This window comes from Aotus nancymaae, unplaced genomic scaffold (genome assembly GCF_030222135.1).
Source record: "Aotus nancymaae isolate 86718 unplaced genomic scaffold, 86718_ANA_hifiasm-v0.15.2.pri h1tg000089l, whole genome shotgun sequence".
NCBI lineage: Eukaryota > Metazoa > Chordata > Mammalia > Primates > Aotidae > Aotus > Aotus nancymaae.
Genome location: NW_026988504.1, coordinates 5,181,161 through 5,203,106, shown reverse-complemented (window position 1 = coordinate 5,203,106; position 21,946 = coordinate 5,181,161). Strand labels below are relative to the sequence as shown.

At 42.1% G+C, this 21,946-nt stretch overlaps 1 protein-coding gene across 12 annotated transcripts in view; it reads left to right on the top strand.

The window, feature by feature from the left end:
* TNRC6C (trinucleotide repeat containing adaptor 6C) overlaps positions 1–21,946 on the top strand; it is a 139,148-nt gene that overhangs the window by 51,680 nt on the left and 65,522 nt on the right. For 11 of the 12 annotated variants that reach the window (XM_064369392.1, XM_064369393.1, XM_012453617.3 and 8 more), the window contains exon 4: positions 13,968–14,294. In XM_064369392.1, coding sequence (XP_064225462.1) covers positions 13,968–14,294 — 327 coding nt within the window. The remainder of the gene's footprint in view (positions 1–13,967; positions 14,295–21,946) is intronic. The other variant, XM_012453620.3, reaches the window with a different exon arrangement.

The window sequence follows — 21,946 nt, the reverse complement described above, 5'->3', positions numbered from 1 at the left end:
CATTTTTCTAGTTTTGTGCTATTGAGTAAAGCTTCTTTGAACATTTATGTACAAGTCTTTATATGGCTATATGCTTTCACTTATCTTAGATAAATGCATAATATTAAAATGGCTATATCGTATGATAGGTGTATGTTTCATTTTCCAAGAAATTGCACAGCTCTTTCCCAGTGTGTTGATACTATTTTATAGTTCTACATCCTCACCAATGCATGGTATGATCATCTTCATAATTTTAGCCATTCTAATAGGTATGTAGTGGTATCTCATTACAGTGTTAATTTGCAGTAACCTAATGACTAATGATGTTGCACCTTATTTTCATGTGCTTATTTGTCATTTGTATATCTCCCTTAGTGAAGTATCTTTTCAAGTCTTTTGCCCATTTTTCATTGTTACTTATTTTCTTTTTCCAGATTGGTTTCTCATACTAAATTGGCCTCTAGAGTTGGGCAGAAAGACTCATCACTACAGCTTAGTGGTCTACATGCCTCAATCATTTCCTTTCTGTGTGTGTAGTTACTTGTAAATAGTAATATCAGAAAATGTGCCCTTGCAAATAGAATCACATTTTATCTAGCTTTTAGCTATAACTAAAGATTACATTAATAAATGAACTAAATATTAGTCACAAGTCACGTTTTGCTACCTAGAGATGGCTAATTTATTAATTAACTTAACAAACAGTTAATAAATACCTGTTAGATGGCAGAGATCAGTTCCCTGTTCTTAAAGAAGGTAAACCACAGATACTGGGGTCTGCTTGAGATGAGAGGGTGAGAGGAGGGAGAGGAGCAGAAAAGATCACTGTTGGGCACTGGGTGATGAAATAGTCTACATCAGACCCCCTTGACATGAGTTTACCTGTGTAACAAACCTTCATATGTACCCTGAACCTAAAATAAGTTTTTTTTTTAAAAAAGTTCCCTGTTCTCAAGAGATATTTTAGTAGGAAGAGCCAGGCAGATAAGCAAATATATGTATATGCAAATGAATGCAATAAAATGTTCTGGACATTTTAACTTCTTTATCTCAGCCGGGTATCAGTAGCATATACACTTCATGGCCAGTGGCTGGGAGAGAGCCCGTGCTTCCAGGTATGAGAAGTCGCGCTCTAAGGAAAGTACGGAAATAAATTTTAGAAAGTTGGCAGCAGAGGAGCTGCTGAGTGAGGTGGTGGCTGCTGCAGTGAGGACCCAGCAGATGGTCAGTGAAGTTGGTTGTGATTTATTTATCTCACACCTTCTACCTGAAAGGATTTAGGTTTGGTCATCTTGTCATCAAATATTTGTATCTCTGTAAGAAAAGATAACCTGTTTTTAAAAGAACGTGAGAGAATTGGGAAAGGAAAATACTGGTACGAATGAGGTTAGTGTGTACTGGAGCTGGGCCACTCCCACTTGTGCCCTAAGTTTGCTATGAAAACAAGGACAAGGAGGGGTTGCCTTATCCCAGTCATCTTAAACCCATCCATCAGGTCATTAAAACCGAGCACTCTTACCAAGCTATTCTACCCAAAAAAGAGTTGAAACTTTTTTTCAACTCTTGAGAGAGGTGGAAGGTGCAAAGCCAGCTCATAGAGTCCTTGAATACCTTCTTAAGGACTTTAAATGATCTTCTAGAGCAGATGGGGAGCCATTGGAGTGTTTTAAGTGGGAGAGTGACATCATGAGATTTGTACTTTAGAAAGATCACAGAACATGCAGAATTGAAGATGAATTAAACAGAGGAGGAGAGAGGGCTTGGAGGCATCAGGTGCAGTTAGACCAGTGCATAGTCAGACTCCACTGACTAAGTGGTGGGTAGCTAAGGGTAGTGATGACTGATAGAATGGGCAGAACTTAGAAACTAACTGGGCTAATTATTTGATCCAGCAGATATTTATTGAGCACCTATTATTTGCTTGGTACTGTGCTGACAGCTGTGGGAAGAAAATGATAAAATAGAGATAACTTCCCCACTCTCATGGAGCTGAGACTTATGAGGAATAGACATAAATGTCAACCACAGCTGATACATGTGTCCTTTACTAACTGGGATGGTGACTGTGTGACAGCATAAACAAAGGAGCCTGAACTTGTCAGAAATTGTGGAAGGCATCCCTGGGTAATGCTGAATTGAATCTGAAGGGTGGACAGGACCCAGATACGCCAGGGAGCACTCCTACATAGAGAGGGAACAGCATTTGTAAAGACGCTGTGGCCGGATGGAGTATGGCATTTTCCACAAACTAAACAAACAGGAAGCTGTGAAATAGCAGGGTGTGAGGTGAGGCCAAAGCGAGAGATGGGGATTAGTCCACTATGCGAGACATTGAAGAGGAGTTGTGCTCTTTTGCCTAAGAGAATAAGAAGACTTTTCCAAATCAATTTGAAATATGGCCAATGTTTCTCCTCCTGCACCAGCCTTGGCTTACTAAATGTTGGAGTAATTTAACTTTGGCTCCCTCTTCTGGCAGATTGTAGGATTCTGCACTTTCAGAGGGAAAATATCCTAGGATTACTGCTGTTTCACAATTTATCAGTCCTGGGAGAACACGTTTGAGACATAATTCCACTTAAATCTTCTGTGTTTCATGAGATTTAGGATTTGCCGTTTGTTCTGAGAGCTTACTCAGTTCAGGATGATTTAGCATGAAAAGAGATGTGGTCAGAAGAAGTTAAGGGAAACTGACAAGCTCTGTACCCAGTGGACTCGCTTTGCCCGTCATGTTTTGTCCACTGTGTTGCCTTACTTAGGGATTGCTATGATCGATGTTATGTATGAGAAGGTTATACAAGAGACTGTATGCGTTAATGACGTCTTCATGACTCAGCTTTAACATACGCTGTTATCAACATTTTCTAACTTGATCTTGTAAATAAGCCTATTATTTAAAAAGAACTTAGATATACTTGCATATATGATAAATAGTACATTTTTTTATAGCCGGAGTATCCAAGGGCCAAAACAAAGTAGCCTTTTAATGAAATGATTCTTACTGTTAGTAGTCATTATTAAAATAATTTTACTTTCTTTTAACATTTATGTTATCTAGTTTGCGATGTATTGAGAGTGGCATTTAATTTAATGCCTTTTAGAGAGGTAACTGTAATATGTTAGAATAGAAAATACCTCTGAACGGCATTTCTCATTAGCAACAGACACTAAGTTAATGTAGTTTGTAGTTAATGAGTCTGTGCTCATTTTGAGTTGGGCTCCACACGTTGCCACGGTGATAGATCAGCCAGAAGCATCCACTGAACAAACAGAAGGCACCGCTTTGTGTCCCTCTGGGACTGCTGATGAGCAGAGCAGATGGGCCCTCTGCGCTCAGAGCTGTCTTCCGCTTGCATCTCATGGTTCTAAGGCAACTTCTTGCCATCATGTTTGCTGCTGGATAGGCTGCAGAAGAAATGGTAATAACAAAAGTATTCCTTGGAATCACTGGTTGTCCTGGCACAAGAGAATAGTTCAATTACATACTCACATTTGCAAACAAGCTTATATTTGAGTAAATTTAAATTTAAAATGTGAAGAAATATTGAATCTTTGAGTATATATACTGAAATGACTAGAATTACTGCTTGATTTTTTACCGTTTTTTTAATTGTGTGGTGTCCGTGCATAAGAGAAGTTCTATGCTTTATCTTGTTACAAAAGCTTGTTTCTTAAGTTCTGAGATGACATCAATCATAGGGCATATCATCAATTCAGTAACACCCTGTTGACAGAGGTGGAGCATGAGTGAAGAAACCATGTTACATTTATACACCAATTTTAAGGTGCATCCACATTTCAGAATGATGTGTTAAAATGTCCCTCCAGTTAGCATTTGCCTATAAAATGTTACTTTTCAAATACACTGCTCTCATCCATTTCACACCTACTTATCATTATACTTTAGGCTAATGGTGGCAGCCCACGGGATTCTAATTGAGGGTCCTTTTAACAGTAAATGCCATTATAAGGAAACAGTGATATACCTAGCTGATACCACATACTGTGATATCGTCTAGGTAGATGGGAGATTTAAATGTACTACTTGGGCCGGGCATAGTGGCTCATGCCTATAATCCCAGGACTTTGGGAAACTGAGGCGGGCAGATCACCTGAAGTCAGGAGTTCCAGACCAGCCTGGCCAACATGGCAAAACCCCATCTCTACTAGAAATACAAAAATTAGCTGGGCATGGTGGCGGGTGCCTGTAATCTCAGATACTCGGGAGGCCAAGGCAGGAGAATCACTTGAACCCAGGAAGTGGAGGTTGCAGTGAGCCGAGATCATGCCATTGCACTCCAGCCTGGGCAACAGAGCAAGACTCTATCTCAATAAATAAGTAAAACTTCTTGCTTAAAAAAAGTCTATGCTCTTAACCAGATTTTGACTGAAGAACATAGAAACTATTTTAGCTATTAGAAGCAGAAATGGATTTAAAATATGGGGCATTGGGTGCATATAAAATCACTGAAAGGGCTGTAGGGGAGTAAACTCCGGGCTGGGCCTTCAGAAATGATTCCCCAAAGAGTTCCCTGAAGAGTTGCTACCTCCAGGAAGAATTGGGAGGCCCCATTGGCTCTCTTGATTCCAGAGCACAGTGCCACTGCCGCAGACGAGGGGTCAGGGAAGCGGCACTAACGCTGTCTGTCACAGCCACAAAGGAGCGATTGGGAATGTGGCTCCTGTGCAGAAACTTCCACCATCTCACAGGCACCCACGGCCAGTACCCACCAGGTCACATGCACCTGCATGTAGTTGGGGGAGCGGATCCCTAGCCTCAGTTGTCCTTGCCGGGAGGCTGCGTAAACTGTGTGCCAGGCTTGTCAGTCCTGTATCAGGTGTGCCTGTGGTGGTGGGTGGGAGAGACCACTTTGACTCCTTGCTTTGTAAACATTTTAAAAATAATAGGATGGCTGTTCATTAACATTCATCTAGCACCTAACACTTTCCAAACTTGGAGATATGAGAACCAAATTAAGTGGGGAGGTTTAGAACCAGACTAAGATCTAATCGTCCATTCCTGAGTACAGCTGTCATTATCTCTTCTAAATTAGTGCAGTCTCTGCCTTCCTCCTTCCCTTCTTTAGGTTATTCTCTGTGATTCCTCCTTTAACATGATAATTTAACAAAGACACTTCTGTGGCTTCTATTGCTTCTGAGAGGAGGAGGATTATTACAATATAAACACTTACTGTGTACTAAGTGCAGTCACTGTTCTAAACTGTTCTTTACATAGATTAACATTCAGTCCTCAAGGAACTCAGTAAGGGATTCTAAGCTCTCTTTCTCCCTTCCTTGCCCGCACAAAATGGATGGCACGACTGAGGGATGGAGAAGCTAAGTAACTTACCTAGGATCCCCAGCAAGGAAGTGGCAGAGCTGAGGTTTCAACCCCAAGTCTGTACTCTTAGCCACTGCATTACCTCTCAGGAGAGGTGTATGGAATTGATAAACGCCTAATTCTTAATGGCGATGATCTCTGCCAGGGGGAAGGTGGAATATACAGTCAGGGAAGGAAAGATAGGTGGGGCTTTGGTGGAATGAGGACATTTTATTTCTTAAGCTGGAGATTGGCTCCATGGAGATTTGTTGATTATTTGGTCTTTATGCCTTTTTTAAAATGTCTTATATTTCTAAATAAATTTTTAAAGAAAAGACTTTCTTGGTAGTATGACTTGGATGATGGAATAAGATAGAAACACCTCAGCATGCTGACACCCCATGCTCCCCTGCTCTGTTCATTCCCGGGTGAGGACTATAAGGTGGATCGATAGGGAACTTCTTTTCCCAAGTTGTGTTCCTGCTCAGGTGGCAGAGCTGAACAAGGAGGGCACCGCTGCTGTGCTGTCTCCTCTCCCAACCGCTTGGCTCCAGAGCCTGCCCAGGGGCTCAGAGACCTCGACACTGAGAAGTATCCATCCATGGAACCACCCAGTGTTCTCCCAGCTGCAGGTCAAGTGATACCATCCAAAATCCTTCCAGGGTCTCTGCCACTCTCTCCAGCCTCCTGTGAAACAACCCTGCTAGGCTTCAGCCCCTAAAGGCAAGAAGCTCTTTTTCATTTCGGGAACTTCCCATGCACTGTCTAGGCTGGTAGGAGTAAGTTTGTAGACATGAGATACCTCAATAAGCCTGACACAGTTTTCCAGGCTCAGCTTAATTGTCACTTTCTCAAAGGAGCTTTCTGAATCCCTAAATTAGGTCCTCTTGTCCCACTGTTCCTTTCATCATGCGTACAACAATGTGTAAGTTTATATTTGTGGAATCATTTTAAAGATAATGTCTCTTTTACTATATGATAAACTATAAGGACAGGAACCATATCTTTTTCTATTACTCAGTATTCACAGTGCCTGGCACAGAATAGGAACCCATTAAGTATTTTCTAAATAACGGGAGGATTGGTGAGGATACTGACATGTGTTGGGGGGTGGAGCAAATGATAGGCACATTGCATGGGAAAAGAAGGAGTTTGAGCCCTTATTGACCGTGCTTTCCTTTTTTTGCAGCACTTAACACCTGACGAACCATGTTTCTTACTTATACATCATGTTTATTGTTGACCTTTTTTCTCTGCTGAGATGTGAGCTCCACAGGGCCAGGAATCTCTTTTTTTTTCTTTGATGCAGCCCCAGCCTAGAAGAGGCTGAGCTATAGAAAACCTCTGTATTTGTTGAATGCATGAGTACCTTCTGTCTCTATAAACTACAAATCCAGGCCATAGATTAAGAGAAGCTGGATGGCATCAAAATTCCAGAGTGCAGGAAAAATGTTAAGCAATGACAAGAGGGGAGTTTTGGCAGTCTGTGTCAGGTTAGTAAGAGGAATTCTTGGTGGCAGTGGGCGCTTATGCTAGCGTTAGTAGGTCACAGAGCATGTTGCTGTTTCTGAGACTGCGTGTGGCAGTGTCAGGCGGTCTGGAAATGACTGAAGGTTGGGATGATACAGAAGTATGGATAGGAAGGAAGGTTGGGGGCCTCCGCCGTTACAGATGGCAATATTGAAGTGACTGAGCGTGATGAGACAAGCCAACTAAAATGGCTAGGAAAGAAGCAGAGAAAATGGGTTGCAGCCAGGACTTGAAAAGGCGCAGAGCCTAGCAAGGGTAGACTGGAGGCTAAGGAGGCTGGGTTAGCAAGGCAAGTTCCTTCTCCCTTGGTCTCCTAGAGATGACAGTGTAGAAAAGTCTGAAAAGGAGCTTCTTCAAGATAAAGTTCTCCAAAATCTAAAGGTACAGTAGTCTGAACTTCGTATCCATACTGTAGCCTGTGGCTTTAGGGAAAGCAAAATGTGGGAATCTATCTATTTGGCCCTGTTATGATAAAACTACCTAAAAATTTTAGCCGAAAGCAGAAAATTATTTCTTGGAAAGAAAATTGTTATAAAAGACTGTTGCTTTCTTATGTAAAGAGTTATCATCTACCTTTTCACCAGCAGATGTCGCCCTCAATTAAAAAACAAAAGGCAGAAGCTTACTAGGCACAGAGTAACCAAAATTTCCAGCTTGCTGAAAGTTTTTTTTAATTAAATATGTAGTTATTAAATGGTTGCTATCTTAATTTTTCTTAAACAGATGATTTGTTGAAAATCATAAAGAAGCTCAAGTTCCCATTCCCTTCCTGTATTCCCTCGCTGCATGAGAACACTGGTGTGTAGAAGGATAGGTTCCTACGTGAGCCCTTGTCTTCAAGGTGTGGCCCTAGAGTCCGGTCTTTCTGAAGAAGGGAACTGTCAAGATTGCTTTGATACCCTGGTTTTTTGGACAGTAATAGATTCATAAATGATCTGAAAAGAGTATGGCTAGGCAAAAATTGCCCATTTAATTTATCTGTGTAATAAGAATAGATCCACATTTGAGATCCTCCACTTACCATTTGAGATTGTTAGGTGACTTCTTGATTCAAAGATCCAAAAAGTACTGGCTTAAGTCACAGAAGGTTTATCACTACATAACATAAAAGAGACCCAGCGGTATGGCTCAACTGGGTCAGAATTCCCCATTCCTTCTGTCTGTTGCTTTGCCAAGTGAGGCTTCTTTTCCCTTTTCTTAGGGTCCAGGATGACCCGTAGACTACCAGCCATAGCATTAGTGTTGCAAGGTGGAAATACCACTGTGAGAACAAGCATGTGGGTAAACTGAGAGCGCCATGCTTGCGTTACACTCCAGGGCCCTTGGTCTTTACATTAATAAGTAAGTGCTTAGTGGCACTGTTTTCTATTTGTGAAATAATGTGCTAGTACTTTAGTGTAGAGTAAATAGTTGTGAGGGAAAATCTTCCACCTGAAAAAGCTTGTGAGCTGTCACAGCTTCTAGTTTCTCAGTCTTTGTTTCACTTTCAGTCTTTATGAAAACAGGTAATTATTTAAATTTAACAGCTTCTGAGAACCTAGCTTAAACTTTATCTTTTTCAAGAGTACAGTGCCATTTCTAGACGAGCACCATTCCATAGAAATAATGCAAGCCACAAATGTGAGCCGTGTAAATCATTTTAAATAGCCTAATTACATCACTTAAAAAGTAACAGGTGGATTACTTTTGATAATGTATGTTTAGCTTGATGTATCCAAAATATCACCACTTCAATGTGAAAACAGAAAAATTGTTAATGAGGTATTTCTCTCTCTTTTTTTTTATTTTTTATTTTTTTTTGGTACTAAGCCTCTATAATCCAGCATAATCACATCTCAATGTAGACATCAAGTCACAACAGCCACACTTGGCCAGTGGCTACTATACTGGGCAGCACATGGTCATTCTTCCTCTCTACTACCTGTCCGAGATTTCCAGTCAATTGCATAAGCTTTAAATACTCTTTGTGTCTTATTTCCCCAGTTGATTGTTAATTCACTTAGGTGAGAAACCTAAGTGATCCAGTACCTTCCTACAGCAACCAGCATGGTCCTGGATTCAGACCAGGAAATTCTTGTTTGACTTTTGGATGTGTTCAGTATGAAAGAAAGCTTCCTTCAGGCAGCACTGTCGAGTAGGCAGCTGAAGAAGGAGGCTGAAAGGTCAACACTGGGACAGTACTCAGGCATCAGTAGCACAGAAATGATGTTCAAAATGGTGAGCATGGACAGCCTCTCCGGAGAGTCCAGGACTGGAGAACCAGTACAAGGACTTGCAGTCCGCTAGCAGTGAGAGGACCAGCACAGCCAAAGGAGTCTCTGAGGGACACAGGATGGGCGTGGGCAGCACATTCAGACAAGCCTGATGTATGTGTACTCATTCACTGATCCTGTTGGGCTTGTAGCTCAAGGCTGTTGTATAGTTAGTTAAAGCACCTGCGTTTCTAAGAGTAATCCCATTTCTCTAAACTTCTTATGTTCCTGTTTTTTCTTGATTAATAGCATCATTTTAATTTTTTATTCAGTAATCATAAAAATGATTTTTCTCACAATTGGAGAGGAGACATGACATAGGTTATTTTATGTATGTATTTATTTATTTATTTTTTTTTTTGAGATGGAGTCTCACTCTGTCACCCAGGCTGGAGTGCAGTAGCACAATCTCGGCTCACTGCAACCTCTGCCTCTAGGATTCAAGTCTGCCTCAGCCTCCTGAGTAGCTGGAATTACAGATGCCTGCCACCATGCCCAGCTAATTTTTGTATCTTTAGTAGAGATGGGGTTTCACCATGTTGGCCAGGCTGGTCTCGAACTTCTCAAGTGTTTTGCCTGCTTTGGCCTCCCAGAGTGCTGGGATTACAGGCATGAGCCACCACACCTGGCCTATTTATTCATAATTTTTTTTTAATTAAAACAACACCTACACAAGACTTTGGGATACATTTCCAGGATTTTTCCTCTAGAAGGTTTCTGTATCTGACAGTCTAATATTACAAGTGGTTTCTGTTCCCTATATCTGGCCCTTTTCCTGTAAAGGGCCAGATAGTAAATATTTATTTTTTAAGTTGAAAAACCATTTATTTTACCCAAAAGAATACATCCCAGCGTAAGTGATGGGAACATAGGAAGGGATGTGCGTCTTCGAGTGGATGGAATACAGTATCAGCCTTAGACAGGAGTAGCAGATGCGGGACAAAGAACAGGGTGACACTTACATATCTGTAGTGACAGAAACTTGAAGTTTTTACTTGACAGCTTTTATTTCTTTTGTAGAGTAGTCAAGTTCATTTTCTGGGGATGGGGAGAAGTAGGAACAGGGAGGTAAAGGCATTAGCAGCTCAGGAGTGGAGGATCTTTAAATGAATTGTTGACAGCACTGGAACAAGGCAGGCCCAGGAAGCTGCAGGAGTGACAGGAAGCAGTGAGGGCGTTCTGAGGCTAGGGACCATACATTCGGATGGTACCAAATTGAATGGTCACATGATTTTCTTGAGAGATACTTAGCAATCTGAGTCAGGAAGTAGGGAGGGTAGACAATGGGTTCATCCTGGACTGAAGATGTGCCAGGCACTGGTGACAGACAGACAGTGAGGCAAAGACCTGGAGGATACTGGCAGTGTAGACAGTGTAGTGTTCACATTAGATGGCCAAGTCTGTGTTGAGAGACAAATAGTGCAGGTAGACTGGAACCAGTAATGTAAAGGAAAGCGGTACCATATCACGAACCACCCCCCAGTGTTGACTTAAAATATTTTTGTAATATTTCTTCTACATAAAAGGTATGCACAGAACTTGGTATAAACTCATTTTGTACATAGCTTTTACTGAGCTATCAAACCAGCGATGTTTACAAATTGAGTAGAAAACCAAAAGTTTTTTAAAATAACAAGATGAATGTCCTGGATAATGATGTTTTGTGTACAAGATGAGGTGAGATTGGCTATTGAGGCGCAGATTCTTTTGCACTTTACGTGTCGGCGTGCATTACTACTCAAATTTGCATTCGGCATGCTTATTAGTAAACCCTGTTATTAGGTTGTCACTCAACTCTTCTGCTCCTTTTTAAAATTTAAATGCCTATGAAATCTTTGTTTATGCAACTTACTCTAATGTGATTTTGGACCTTCACTTAATGCAAATTCATTATTCACACAGTAGGCCCAACTGCATTGTTTCCCAGTAAATCTGTGGCAGAGTGTGGCAGAGCTACAGATGCCAAACCACACTGAAATTCAGTAGTACGGTAATACCTTGCTTGACAGCAGAGATACATTCTGAGAAATGCATCGTTAGGCTCTTTTGTCATTATATGATCATAGAGTGTGTGTACACAAAGGATGGTATAGGTTGCTGCTCACCTACGGCATGTGACAGAACCTAGGCTCCTGGGCTGCAAGCCTCTACGGTACGTTACTATACTGAATACTCAAGGTAGTCGCCACACAATGGCAAGTATTTATGTTATCTAAACATAGAAAAGGGACAGTAAAAATATAAAGAATTTTTTTTTTTTTGAGATGGAGTCTTGCTGTGTCGCCCAGCTGGAGTGCAGCGGCGTGATCTCGGTTCACTGCAACCTCCACTGCCTGGGTTCAAGCAATTCCCTTGCCTCAGCCTCCCAAGTAGCTACCACTACAGGCGCACACCACAATGTCCAGCTAATTTTTTTTTTGTATTTTTAGTAGAGACAGGGTTTCACGATGTTGGCCAGGATGGTCTTGATCTCCTGACCTCGTGATCTGCCTGCCTCAGCCTCCCAAAGTGCTGGGATTACAGGCGTGAGCTACCGCACCCAGCCAGTATAAAGAAGGATACCTTTTTAAAAGGTAACCTGTGTAGGGCACTTAACTGTAAATGGAGCTTGCAGGACTGAAGCTGCTCTGAGGAGTCAGTGAGTGGTAAGTGAATGTGAAGGCCGAGGACATTACCATATACTTCAGCCACACTAAACTTACTTTTGTAAAACTTTTTTTCAGTAATAAGCTTAGCTTTCTATAACTTTTTATTTTATAAACTTTTTAATTTTTTAAAGATTTTTCACTCTTATAATAACACTTAAAAGGCACATTGTACAGCTGAACAAAAATATTTTCCTTTCTTTATATCTTTATTCTGTAAGCTCTCTTGAAAACTGAGACACAAACACACACATGAGCTGAGGCCTGCATGGGGCCAGGATCATAGTATCACTGTCTTCACCTCCACATCTTGTCCCACTGGAAGATAACATGCCCGGAGCTTTCATCTCCTGTGATGACAGTGACTTCTGGATAGCTCCTGAAGGACCTGCCTTAGGCTGTTTTACAGTTAACTGTTTTGTTAAGTGCAAGCAGTACACTCTAATAACAAAAATCATCAAAAATACATAAACCAGTAATACAGTTATGATGATGAAGCTTTATGTGCTACTGTATATAATGTATGTGCCAGACCTTTTTTTTTTTTTTTTTTTTTTTTTCCAGACAGAGTCTTGCTCTGTCACCCAGGCTGGAGTGCAGTGGCTCAATCTTGGCTCCTTGCAACCTCTACCTCCCAGGTTCAAGTGATTCTCCTGCCTCCGCCTCCTGAATAGCTGGGATTGCAGGCACTTGCCACCACACCTGGCTAATTTTTTTTATTTAATATTTTTAGTAGAGATGAGGTTTCGCCATTTTAGCCAGGCTGGTCTCAAAACTCCTGACCTCAGGTGATCTGCCCACCTTGGCCTCCCTAAACTTTTTTTTTTTTTTTTTTTTTTTTTTTTGAGACGGAGTTTCGCTCGTTACCCAGGCTGGAGTGCAATGGCGCGATCTCGGCTCACCGCCAGCTCCGCCTCCTGGGTTCAGGCAATTCTCCTGCTTCAGCCTCCTGAGTAGCTGGGATTACAGGCACGCGCCACCATGCCCAGCTAATTTTTTGTATTAGTAGAGACGGGGTTTCACCATGTTGACCAGGATGGTCTCGATCTATTGACCTCGTGATTCACCTGCCTCGGCCTCCCAAAGTGCTGGGATTACAGGCGTGAGCCACCGCGCCCGGCCCCTAAACTTTTTATATGACTGGCAGCATGGTAGGTTTGTTACCACCAGCATCAAAACAAACACATGAGTAATGTGTTGTACTACGACATGATAACGGCCGTGTCACTAGACAATAGGAATTTTTCAGTTCCATTATAATCTTACGGGACCACTGTCATAGATGAAGTCAGTTGTTGACTAAAACGTCATTATTTAGCTTTAGTTATTCATATAACCCAGAATGCACCAATATATATTTTATGTATTATCAGAGTTAAAAATACGTGTAAATTAATGGACACCCGAAGTCTTCGGTGTGTCCACCTCCTTCAATTTTATAAATATTGAGCAAGGGCAGTGGTTCTCATAGGGAGGTGCCGGACCCAGCAGCATCAGCATTGTTTCAGTAACTGTCAGAAATGCAAATTCTGGCCAGGCATGGTGGCTCAGCCTGTAATCCCAGCACTTTGGGAAGCTGAGGCAGATGGATCACTTGAGCTCAGGAGTTCGAAACCAGCCTGGCCAACATGGTGAAACCCCATCTCTACTAAAACTACAAAAATTAGCCAGGCCGTGGTAGCCTTTGCCTGTAATCTCAGCTACTCCGGAGGCTGAGGCAGAAGAATCACTTGAACCTGGAAGGCAGAGGTTGCAGTGAGCCAAGATGGCACCACACTGCAATCCAGCCTTGGTGACAGAGTGAGAACGCCTTGTCAAACGAAAGAGAGAGAGAGAGAAAGAGAGAAAAAGAAATGCAAATTGCCAGTTTCTCCTTGCTCTTTGATACTGAATCAGAAAGTCTGGAGGTGGATACCAGGTGTCTGGGCTCTGATAGCCCTCTAGGTGATTGTGATGCAAACCAAGTATGAGAACTGCTGCTCCAGTCTCACTGTATCACCTTGATTTTACAGATGAGGAAACCAAGGCCGAAGAATAACTGGATGAAACTCTCAAGATCAGTTTGTGTGTAGCAAAACTAGATCTCAGACTTGGAAGTCTAGACTTTGCTCCAGTTCTGTTTCCAAAGCACTACATTGTCATTTTTTCCCTCAGGTTCTGGTTATGGTTTCCTTGGTTTGAGTTGGGTTTTAAGGGGGTCTAACTAAAGTTTTGGGTTCTTTTGCCCTTTATTCATTTTAGTGCCAGAACCTACTAAGACCTGTTCAAGCCAGCCCCAGCCTGCCGGTACCAGTACCAGTACTTCCACCAGCACTATCTCCAGCAGCAACAATGGCAAACGTGCATCTGCCAGTGGCCAGCAGCCAGCTGCATCCCGTTACCTGCCTCGCGAGGTGCCTCCACGCTTCCGCCAGCAAGAACAGAAGCAGCTATTAAAGAGAGGTCAGCCATTGCCTACGGGGACTCTAACCAGTGTGAGCCCAACCCAGGGTGCTGGGCCTGCAGGGGTAAGCCCACCTCCCCTATCTGGAGCCGGAACACAGCATCATCCCAGTAAGCTCCAACCAGGTAAAACCCACATAGGATGAGACATTCTTTTGATCTGAAAACTGTTTGCTATTTTCAGCTTTGCTGCTGAGCAATAGAAATAAACATATTTTGGTCCATACTCACTACATACACAGAGACAGACAGATTCATTTCATTTCAATTGAGTTTTAGAAGTTAGTTGTGTTTTCCCTCTGTTTATTTACGTTATTTCTCAGATGGCATGAGCTACTTCAACTCAGTTTATTTTTCATCAGGAATGAAAGGTCTGTACATTGGTCCATGTGAACACATCAAGGCAGATACTTTAGAACCCCTCAGTGAAAACTTTTCAGTAAAACCCTTTTCTCTCAATTTTCTAGTCTGTCTTATGAGTGCACACAAGCATTTTTTGCAGGGAGGTGACAGATCCTTCCGCAAGGTGTTTCTATCTGTAACCTAGTCACACACATTGAGCCGAGGCTATCTGATACCTCCGCATCCTAAGCCCCTGCTTCTTGTTGCTTCCTTGCCTGCAGTTAGCTGTTAGCTTTCTCTTGGCTCCTAAGAAATGTCACCACTTGTTTATTTGCCTTCCAGCTGTCAAAATGTAGATGTCTGTCATCTCATTTCCTGTCAGCTTTTCTAGTCTCCTTGACTTTATGGATTTTACTTTTGAAAAATTCACGTACTGCAGTTTTAAGGAATTTTGGAAGAAAACAAAGAATTTGAAGTCGACTACCCTTCTCTGTTAGATTCTTAAATTTTTCTGTTTCATGTAACAACTAGTAATTGGTGCTGTTTGTAGAATGGAAACTATCTGCTCATAGTTGTGAAATTCAGGTCTGTAATGAGATATGCAAGGAGGCTTCTTAGATTGGAATTTAGAAGAAACATGTCACAAATTATATTCTTGTTTTCTTTCATGTGCTGCTTTTTACTATGGGGAGTAATTGTAACATGACCTAAAAGTATTTATAGCAGTGTTTTTCAAAACTGTGACTTTGTTGTATGGTCAGAACTAATATTTTTAGACAACTTTACCATGTCTCTTCAAATAATCTTGACTTTCATCTGCTTACCACTTGGTAGAGGGGATGTAGGTCAATGATTGTCACCAAAAAGCAAGGCAGAGAAGATAAACTATATTCACTGACCAAGAATATAGTCTCTTCTACTTAGTTGCCAGCAGTTTATAATAAAACATGCTACTTCCCCAAAATGGCCCTTGGGAAAATCTTAACAAAGACTAGCATTCTATAGTTAGACCTAAGTAGCTTGGCATTTTAATTTAAAGAGCTTATTTTGAAAAACTGAATAAGAAATGTAACAACTCTGCCTTTTCTGGTTGTATCTGGTTGTGATGTGATTGGTTGACAGTATTGCGTTAGTGTTCTCATCAAATGCTGCTGGTGCAGGATGTTACTGGTATCTTCTCAGATAAGTAGAAAATAAGCAATTAAGTCAATAAAATCTTGGTATGATAATATTCCTTCATGAAATATTTGTCTTTGTAAATATGATCACATTCGACAATAAAATATTCCTAGTTCATAGTCCTTATAAAATACATATTGTAGGCCAGGCACAATAGCTCATGCCTGTAATCCCAGCACTCTGGGAGGCCAAGGCAAGTGGATCACCTGAGATTGGGAGTCTGAGACCAGCCTGACCAACATGGAGAAACCCCATGTTTACTAAAAATACAAAGTTAGCCGGGTGTGGTGGCACATGCCTGTAATCTCACCTATTTGGGAGGCTGAGGCAGGAGAATCGCTTGAACCTGGGAGGCAAAGGTTGCAGTGAGCTGAGATCATGCCACCCTCTAAAGTCTCTGGTATCGTAGTCAGATGCATCTTTCTAACTCATCACCTTTCATTGATGAAGGGTCCCCTCACAAACCTGCCCTGGTCACCTAGGTACTAAAGCACAAACTCCATTTTTCTACCTGGCTGTGAAGGCCCTTCATAGCGAAGTCTCCCCAACATTTTTCCCTCCTACTCTCCATAGCCTTCTTTTCCTATCCTTTTTCCTTTTTCCTTCCCCCTTCCCTCCCCTCCCCTCCCGTCACTTCCCCTTTTTCATGTTACAGTTTAATGAATTCGTATCCAGGTGAAATTCTTTTAGTGTATTCCTGAAGAGTAACCAGATTTCTGGGTTGCAGTAAAACTTTTAGATACAGTTTGAAATAAAAGCTCTTACAACTATTAAAAGTAATACATAGGGCTAGGCGTAGTGGCTCACGCTTGTAATCCCAGCACTTTGGGAGGCCAAGGCAGGTGGATCACTTGAGGTCAGGAGTTTGAGGTCAGGAGTTTGAGACCAGCCTGACCAATATGGTGAAACCTCGTCTCAAAAAAAAAAAAAAAAAGTAATACATAGATTTTTATTGTATTTGTATCTATGTAAGCATGTTTTCACTCTTACCATTACTTCTACATTAAAATGAAAAATATAGTTTTATATGACTACATTCCTCTAACTTGAAAGGTTTAATTAAAAAGAAGTACAGATGCTGGGTCAACAGAACTAAGATTGAATTAACCAAGCAGGGGGCAGGTGAGTAATCCTTAGGAATTTCACAGCACACCATTCCTAATGAAAAGCAACGTGAAACTGGGAGTTATTTCAGCCTAGCACATTAATTTCTGTGTTTTTCCCAGGTATATAAGTATGTAAATTTTTTGCTCCCTCCCCGCAAGTTAAATGCACTTAGAAGGCGAAGTATTCATGAAAGGAATTGGAGTTTGAGTCACCTTTGTCATAGCTTTAAAAACTTGCACAGTGTCAATCTTTGAAGATTCGTGGGCATCCTTGGTTCCCCATCACTGAGTATTTGACCAGTCACCTGCTGCCTTCCCATGGAAGGAGATTGTTACAGGCTCCTACTGTACTAATGGAAGACTTATGTGTCCATTCCAGTAAACAGAGAGGATTTATGGATAAAATTAAACAGCAGAGGAGCAGAAATGGGAAAGTTTTAAGAGTTAAAAATGGAATTTGTAGCGTTTTTAACTGTGTACATATAGATAAAATTTATATACTGTTACAGTACAAGGCAACTGGTGAAATTATAAAAGAGACTTATATGGGCCAGGCACAGTGGCTCGTGCCTGTAATCCCAGCGCTTTGGGAGGCTGAGGCAGGCGGATCACCTGAGGTCAGTAGTTTAAGACCAGCCTGGCCAACATGGTGAAACCCTGTCTCGACTGAAAATAAAAAAATTAGCTGGGTGTGGTGGTGCATGCCCGTAACCCCACCTACTCAGGAGGCTGAGGCAGGAGAATCACTTGAACCCAGGAGGCAGGGGTTGCAGTGAGCTGAGATCACGGCACTGCATTCCAGCCTGGGCAACAGAGCAACACTACATCTCAAAAAAAAAAGAAAAGAAAAGAGACTTAGCCTTACAGTTATTTCATGTTCTTTTTCTTTATATAGCACATGCTTCCTAGCAGGATGTAAATCAGTAGATTTGTCTGGCTCTTACAACATTTTGTCATAATTCACCTTTCGATTTACATTAGTCTGCAAGCTTGTTTCTATAGAAAATTGCAACCACACGTTTTGCCATTTTTTAGACAAACTAGCTTCACACTTTTTCACTCTTTTTCCTTTTCTTCTTCTGTCAGAATGTTCAGGCAGCAGTGCCACACTCAGCTTGCATAGCCCTGAGAAGGGAGGAAAGTACTAGCCTTTCAGAACTGTGGTATTGCCATGTATGTCTTCATTTATTCATTGAGCAGAACATTTACTGAATGCCTACCGAGCATCAGATACCCTGCACTGGAGATACACAATTCATGAGTGAAGTGTTTTGGAATAAGCAATAAGTAAATAAGCTACTTCAGGTGTTGTAACAGAGATAAGCATAGAGTGCCATATGGAAAGGACAACTAACCCCGAACTACAGATAGAGGACTACAAGGAAGCCTTCCTAGTAGAGGTGATATGAGCTGAGTTTCAAGTTAGCTGTGCTGGGCGAAGAAGGTGGAAGGGCATCGCAGATGGAGAGACCTGCATGCAAAAACGCACAGGCGGCAATTGTAAAGCCTCTCGGCAGCCGCTGCTGGCTCATCATGGCAGCGGGGCAGCAGGAAGATTGAAGGCTAGAAAAGTTGGCTGTTGGTATTACTAAACAGTAGTAATAAACCAGCATAAAAGCTTCTTTTGGTAATAGAGCCAAATTAAATTCAAATTTAAACTCTTCCAACAAGTTGCTTTTGGGACTTGATAGACTAATCCTGAAATTCATCTAGAAGAGCGAATGTACATGAATACAAGAGTCAAGAAACTTTTGAAAAAGCTTAATGAGCTATCACCTGGAGCTGTGATCCTCTAGTAATTTTAACAGTATGTTTCTAGGGCAGGAGTAAACACACAGATCCATGAACTACGATATAAAGAGAGCAGGGGGAAAAGCAGATGTATACACGGAGACTTGGGTTATCATGGATATGGCACTGCAGATCACTGAGAAAATAGTGGTTCAGATCAATATCGAGTGCTAGAAAGCCATATGCAAGACAAATGTACGAACTACAGAGAGATGATGTTAAGAGAATATTTTCTAAATCTTGGGATAAAATTTTCTCTTAATCATAAGCCATGAAAAGAAAGACTGACAAATTTGAGTGTATAAAAATATAAAATTTTTGAACAAGAATATGAATAAAATCTGAGAGGATATGTTTACAGTATAAATAGCAAGAGTTAAATATCTCAAAAATACCAACCATTCCTACAAATCAAAAGAAAAACAGTCCAACAGAAAAATGGGCAAAGAATGTGAACAGGCAGATCATAGAACTACCATAAATGGGTCCTAAGTACGTTGAAAGTATTTCCTTGTAATCAGGGAAGAGATAAATGGAAACAACATTGATAGAGCACTTTTCACTTACCAAATTGTCAAAACTTTAGATCTTGTTAATACCCTCTATTATAATAACAACTGTACTATTGATTGACTGCTTACCATTTAGAAGATCCAATTGCTTTACACATATTAACTTATTTAATCTTCTCAAGACCCTATAACCACCGCAGGCGATCATCGAGAGTGTGGGAAAGGGCGGCACTGGTGTGCTCTTGGTCGGAATGTAAGTAGGCATTTGGCAGGATTTATGAAAATGTTGGGTGATATGACCTAGCTGTTCAGACATAGGAATCCATCCTGCAGACACCTAGAGCACAGCTCTTTACTGACAACTGAATGCTCTGCGATTGTTCTCTCCCCAGTGGCATGAACTAATGACAGGCAAGTTGGGACATGTCAAGAGACAGTAGGGACTAAAACAGAGTTGACTGTTCTTTACAGAACAGGCTCAGGTGTAGATAGAGTTAGTCTTCCAGTGAGCAGCAGTCTCACTTTATGTGACGATAAAGAGCAGCCTGTGTTCGAGAACCAGTTGAACTTTTGCTAGGCCACAGGTCCCCAGAGGACAGCAATTTCAAATCTTGCTCCCCAACTCCCTACCTCTTATCAGGTCAGCCATCCCCTCTGTTCTCTGTGTCAACTTCTTGCTGCCACCCACGTTAGCCAGGCGTTGGGCAGAAGCTTTATTGGTTTTGTATCATTATTGATGTCAACAAGTATGCCATTTTAGAAGGTAACCAAAACTTCTAATACTTGCATGCAAAAATAAGTCCTAGATAATGCTGATGTTGAAGTGAGATTCAGTCAAGTGAAACCAATTTTGTAATGGGCTGACGATTCTGAACGGAGCTTTCCAGCGTCCTGCTGACCCTCCTGCCAGTGGTTGATGCTGTGGCTGTTCTCAGGAAGCATCCTGTGGCTGCCATCTCTCATGGGAAAAACGGGCTCTCACACAAGGGCATCCAGAGCAGGCAGGGCAATAAAGGCCTGGAAATGCACTCTAAGGAACGATGGAGGGGAGCCTCCAGCAAGCCCTAGAGGAGGAGAGCCTGCGGGCATTTCAGCTGTCAAAGGGCTGGCCTGAGAGCCCACTCCCCCTGGGCAGCCCCAGAGGACAGAGATGGAATAAGAGTGGTGGAAATGCAGGGTGATGGGCGGGGTCTTCAGCTTTCTGGAAGAACTTTTATTCCTTTCCCCTTCACTGGCAGTAGCCAAAGAGAAACAGTCAGTTATTGCCAGTAGTGGAAGGGCTTCTGTGAGGCAGTCAGGCCACGGTGCCTCCCAGCACTGGTTCCAGGTTCTCTTTAGATAAAGACCATTACCAGCAAATGAAACATTGACCTTCTCGTAGAATAATACAGGGAAAAGTGGATTTGTAAATTCATGTATTGATTTGGAGGGGAGTTCATTTAGCCGAGTGGCAACAGATCTTTTTTTTTTTTTTTTTTGAGACAGGAGTCTTGCTCTGTCTCCCAGGTTGGAGTGCAGTGGTGCAATCTCGCCAGCTCTCTGCAACCTTTGCCTCCCAGGTTCAAGTGATTCTCCTGCCTCAGCTTCCTGAGTAGCTGGGATTACAGGTGCCTGCCACCATGCTCGGCTAATTTTTGTATTTTTAGTGGAGATGGAGTTTCACCACGTTGGTCAGGCTGGTCTCAAACTCCTGACCTCGTGATCTGCCCACCTCGGCCTCCCAAAGTGCTGGGATTACAGGCATGAGCCACCGGGCCCGTCTGTGGCAACAGATCTTAACTGGGAAGATGAGTATTAGTAAGTACAGTGATTTCCAGAGATTCCAAAGGATGCCACTTGGTACCATGTCATGTTCAGTGCAGACTATGTTTTTGCAAGTCTGCGGGATAACTCCAGCTTGAAACACTTGAGAGCTTTTATCTTTAAAAAATAATAATAACTTCTTGTGCCAAAAGCAGAACAATGTATTGTTTTGGTGGCTACTTTGAACATTTATAAACAGAGGCTTTGATTAATATACAGCAGTGTTTGCTACTTAGATCTTTTTTAGATAAAGGCAGGAAAGTAATTAAGAAGCTGGACACTTGCCAGTTTACATATGGGGCTCATTTAGAATATTACAGCTAGTGTTGAGATGCCAAATGTTTAGGAGTTGTTTAGGGAAAAAAAGAAAGAAGAAGCGGAAAACAAAGGCAGGATGAGAGAACAGCAATTTATTTGCCTGCAGCCAATAGGCAAAATGCCATTATTCTTTCAGCTGACTTTGAAAAAAACAGAAGAAAAGTGGCTGTGATGCTAATTGTAACTGGGTCCTGAAGTGAAAATGTTTGTGACAATTGAAAGAATTTAAAGAGGAAGGAAGATCGGTTTAGTGTCAGCTGCAATTAGAGATTCAAAGCTGTAAAATCCCATCCGTCCATGCCTCCACCCCTAGTTGAAGGGGATGATTCGGATGCCTCCTGGAGTAGAAAGGGCATTACCCAGCCTTGCCCGGCTCGTGGCTGCAGGCGCCCGTGGGTGGCCCGGACGCAGGCTGGCCCGGGATCTTCCTGGCAGCTCCCTGGCAGCTCTACAGGAGGCGGCTCTCGCTGTACCCAGCCGACATGTTGTAGCGAGAGCCCAGGCGAGCCTAGATGCAGGCATAGAGGCAGCTGTGCACGCGAGGTGGTGTCTCCTAGGAGGGTTGGGCGGCACCGTCTGCAGGTATTTCCTCACCCATCAGCCCCTCGTAGAGCAGGAGAAACGGAACAAACACGAAACAAATAGTGGCTGCTTCTCGCGAGTCCGTGTGTGACATAACATTCCAGCGTGTGAGTGGTAGCTCCGCGTCCCTAGGCTCTTGGCTGCA